This window comes from Euprymna scolopes, chromosome 44 (assembly GCF_053919585.1).
Source record: "Euprymna scolopes isolate OS-2025 chromosome 44, ASM5391958v1, whole genome shotgun sequence".
NCBI classification, from domain to species: domain Eukaryota; kingdom Metazoa; phylum Mollusca; class Cephalopoda; order Sepiida; family Sepiolidae; genus Euprymna; species Euprymna scolopes.
In genome coordinates this window covers 13,396,067-13,401,066 of record NC_136525.1, presented here as the reverse complement: position 1 = coordinate 13,401,066, position 5,000 = coordinate 13,396,067, and the positions used below count along the sequence as shown (strand labels likewise).

At 33.1% G+C, this 5,000-nt stretch overlaps 1 protein-coding gene across 4 annotated transcripts in view; it reads left to right on the top strand.

Moving 5' to 3' along the window:
- Positions 1-5,000, top strand: part of LOC145268696 (FAD-dependent oxidoreductase domain-containing protein 2-like) — a 456,912-nt gene that overhangs the window by 451,128 nt on the left and 784 nt on the right. For all 4 annotated transcript variants that reach the window (XM_080124222.1, XM_080124220.1, XM_080124223.1 and 1 more), the window contains one exon: positions 4,537-5,000. This exon is cut by the window's right edge and continues 784 nt beyond it. In XM_080124222.1, coding sequence (XP_079980348.1) covers positions 4,537-4,841 — 305 coding nt within the window. In that variant the 3' untranslated portion in view covers positions 4,842-5,000. The remainder of the gene's footprint in view (positions 1-4,536) is intronic.

Below are 5,000 nucleotides of genomic sequence, written 5' to 3'. Positions count from 1 at the left end.
TGGTATCTTTGGATTTGTGGGTCGGCGCTGAGTCTTGCATTCACACCTAGGGTCTGCCAGTGGCCACCTGGTTACACCCAGGGATTACTGCACCCTTCCGCACATCCAGGTACACTTTGGTGTTGACTTTCAAGCTGACTTTGAAGATGTGAGGTGGCATGATGTAGCCCTCACTTAAAACCACACCAAAGACTACAATCTTGGCCGAAAACTTTGTTGATCTGTGCCCTCAAGGATTGAACCGTCCAGATTTGTATTTTGAGGGTGCTGGCAATGGTCCTGTTGTCAGAACTTGGATTGGTAGACAGCATGATTTGTACATCAGCACATCTCCAATCTCGCTCGTTGAAGATTGTGTGATTTTCAGACATAAAAGAAGGCTCCTAACGCTCTTGGGATTTGTACACAACTGGCCAACTAGTAGATGGTCTGAAACAAAAAAGAAAACCGGTTTTCATCAAATGGACATGGAATCATGTCGTCTTTTCTAGAGCAACGTCAGAACGAGTCTCTAAATACAGCATTGGGTCGATTTTAAAAGTAAAGAAAACGTTACATTTAGACATTTAGTCGCTGGGAAAATGGTTGGATCCTTCTATCGCTCCAGAAGATATCTCACTAATGATGCAATTCTCTATCTATATAAGAGCCAAGTACGTCCAAAGATGGAGTACTGCTGCCACATCTGGGCGAGAGCTGCTAAAAACAGCCTATCCTGCCTTAACAGAGTACAAAATAGACTTCATGGCTTGGTGGAGGATGCCCTTTTCTCTACCCTGCAACCTCTTTCCCACAGAAGAGACGAAGCGAGCCTGTCATTGTTCTTTCGTTATTTCCATGGCAAGTGCTCGTCTGAGCTCCATTCTCTGGTCCCCCTTCGCCAATCTTTTTCAAAAAACACCCGACTAGCTGAAACCACCGTCAAAAATTTTCCCCACTCTTTATCTGTGCCTAAATCCAAACGTAGATTCCATGAACAAAGCTTCTTTCTTAGAACTGCACGCCTGTGGAACGCTGTTCCGCTTGCCTGTTTCCATCCCGACTTCAACCTGGATGTCTTCAAGTTGAGAGTTAATTAAACTCGAAACACGCGTGTACGTAGATTGCTGTTTAAAAAAAAAAATGTTATATATACGTCCAAACTAATTATGGGCGACTTTCTAAAAATAAATTAAAAAAAAAAATAATAAAAAAATCTAACTTCTAGGCGAAGCCATTATTAACCGAATCTATCGTTTGAAAAAAAAAAAACGACAAATCTATATATATATTTACATATATTATTATATTATATCTATATATATATATATATATATTTACATATATTATATTATATCTATATATATTTACATATATTATATTGTATCTATATATATTTACATATATTATATTATTATATTATATTATATTATATTATATCTATATCTATATTTACATATATTATATTATTATATATTATTATCTATATATATATTTACATATATTATATTATTATATTATATTATATCTATATTTATATTTACATATATTATATTATTATATATTATTATCTATATATATATTTACATTATTATATTATTATATTATATTATATCTATATATATATATTTACATATATTATATTATATCTATATATATTTACATATATTATATTATTATATTATATTATATCTATATATATATTTACATATATTATATTATTATATATTATTATTATCTATATATATATTTACATATATTATTATATTATATTATATCTATATATATATTTACATATATTATATTATTATATATTATTATTATCTATATATATATTTACATATATTATATTATTATATTATATTATATCTATATATTTACATATATTATATATATATATATATATATATATATATATATATATATATATATATATATATATATATATATATATACATATATTATATTATTATATTATTATCTATATATATATTTAGATATATTATATTGGTATTTTTGCTTCTTAATCACTCCACCATACAATTCATTAAACTAGTATCGTTTATAACAATGGTTCTTAACCTTTTTTTAATCATGACTTTCTTTTCTTTTTAATGTATTTTGGTGAACCCTTACAGCTTATTTTATTTTTAGTAATGTCAAGAAAACCAAAGAACATACGTCAACAGATTTTCTTGAAGGAAGACTGAACCGATATTAACGCTACATGTACCATGGGGGTCCACATGAACCCCGGTTGAGAACCATTAGTCTATAACATAAGCAGATTATCCTCCTGCCCCCCCACACACACACACACTTACAAAGTTTTGCTCCAAATAATTAAAATTCTTGATTATCTCCCCCTTTTCTTCGTGTGGAACTCTTCTGACATTGAAAACAAATAATTTTCAATTATACCTTAAGAATATTCATTTTATAAGGAGAATAAGAACTTTCATCTTTTATTGCAAGTGTCAAACATCTTTTTTTAACTACGAGGTGCCTTCAATAAGTTTCCAGACTGTTTGTATAGGCATTTAACATTGTCGTAGACCCTTGAAAATTCAGTATGTTACTGCTATACATCTTATGAGGTGATTGAACAATCTTCTAGTATTCTTCATGTGATTAACCACTACGGTATAGGAATGCTGAGTCTTGTGACTGTATTTCCAGTAATTACTGCCTTCCATAGTTGTTGTTGCCTCGCCATGTTTTGGCAAACTAATCCTCTGGCCTGCTTTAGGGTACGATTGAAACCGCTATCTTCAGACAATGCTCACCAGGTACTCTACAACCCAATGCCTTTATCCACTGCGCCATAGCAGTAATTACAAGATTCAACATTCCTATTCCGTCTCGGTTAATGACCTGGGGAAGGCCAGAGGATCAGTTGGCCGAAACGTGGTGAAACAACAACAGCCATGGAGATGGCCAGTCTGCAAAAAGAATGAACGCCCAAATTATGAAGCCTCATCTCAAATGATTCTGAAAAATAAAAAATAATAAAATAAACAAGAGCAGATAAGTCCACAGTAATTCAAATTTGCGAGATCAGCTTTGTAATGCTACCGATTTAAATTGTTAAAAAATGATTTTATTTATAAAAAAAAAAAATTGGTAAAACTTGTTTTGAAAATTGAACGGAAATGTAAATTTCGTTCAGTTTTATTTTTTGTTAATTGCGCATGCGTCAATAAAATCGAAAACTTACCGTTCACATTCAGAATGTCAACTTTTGTAGGTTTGCAGATGTGCTGACAAGGTTGGGGGCGTGTTTATTCCGAAACTCATTTTTAACATGGGGAGGTTGTGGGTGTCTATTCTGAAAGCCGTTCTTAACATGGGGAGGTTGGGGGTGTCTATTCCGAAAGCCGTTCTTGACATGGGGAAGTTGGGGGTATTTATTCCGAAAGTCATCATTTCGAATGTAAACGGTGAGTTGGACTGTAAAAAGAATACCAAAAGTTTTACCGAATTGATTTTTTTTTTTCATTTAAAAATTAAATTGTTTCGTTTTTGTTAATAAAAGTTTATTATATGTTAATAAAATTTTATTTTTATAAAAAAATTATTTCGTTTTTTTTTCTTTTTTTTTATAAAAAGTTTCGATTGTATTGGCGAACAGAACGAAACGAAATTTTAATTTCCATTCCATTTTCAAAATAACCTCAAAACAGAGCGCTCTTGACAAGTTTTGCCATAAAATTACTTAATTAATTAACGTGATTTTTGGAGTATGATGATTATGTTGTTTTTTCCTATATATTTTCTTTTTGTGACTAGCAGTTCAATCCGGCTTTGCTCGGGCCTTCATGTACTGTTCATAACTTTATGTGCATATCTATATATATATATTAAAAAAGTTGACCCATGTCCAGGTAACCTACATCTAAAATTTCAAGTGTCTTGGCCCAAAATTGGCAGAAGTGTTTGGTAGAGTCTGTAAAGGTCAACTCTATCAACTTTAACCTCTTGCTAGCCAAAGTTTCAACCAAAAACCGATTAAAAACTTGCCCTATGTCTGAATACACTTTATGTAAAATTTCGAATGTTTAGAGTAAAAATTTGTCTGAGTAATTTGGTAGAGATCGCAGAGGTGAATTTTTTTTTTAACTTTGACCCCAATTTTAACCTCTTAACATTTATCATTTTGGGATCAAATCAAATTAAAATGTTTGACCCCTGTCAAAGTAACCTACATCTAAAATTTCAAGTGTTTAGACCCAAAATTGGTGGAGGAGTTTGGCAGAGTTTTCAAAGGTCAAATCGTTGTGAACTTTGACCATTTGACAGACAAATTTATGACCGAAAATCGACTAAAAGATTTTCTCAAATCTCAATATTCCGTATTTCAAATATCGAGTCTGTAGACTGAAAATTGACAGAGTAGTTTGGTAGAGAAATGTACACACACACACACACACACACACACACACACACACAGACAATTTCACTTTTATAGATATATAGATGCAAAATAAGAACCCAAATTGTTTCTGTAGAGCATTTTAATTTGGTTCTTTCTCTCTTTTTTTATTTTTTTTCTCTCAGGGGAACAAATGGAGCATTTGCGACCGAAGGAGGTACTGCCACGTCCCACTAATATCCACCACATGGTCGAAGACTTCCTCACGATGTGGGACACGCCCGTCAGCCACGTGCAGCCGTTGCGGCGTTTCTTCGAGAATGTCACCGGGCGCGACCTGCGTCAGTTCTTCGCTCAGACGTGCGCTAAATTCCTACTTATCTACACCTCGCTCCCCATGTTCTGCGAGCAGTACTACATGAAAGGGGAGGCACTGCAGGGGACTCAGACGCTGCTCAACTTCATGGTGGAGAAGGTGCTAGTTTCCTAGGGTCACTCTAGGGGGGACGAGACGATAGAAGAAGAGATGTGCTACCAGAAATTTTCCCATTCTCCTCCCCCCCCCAAAAAAAAATTACAAAAACTGATAACATGAAAACACGTTTAATTCGATCAAAATCACAAAATACGGTACAGAATAGTTAACAGT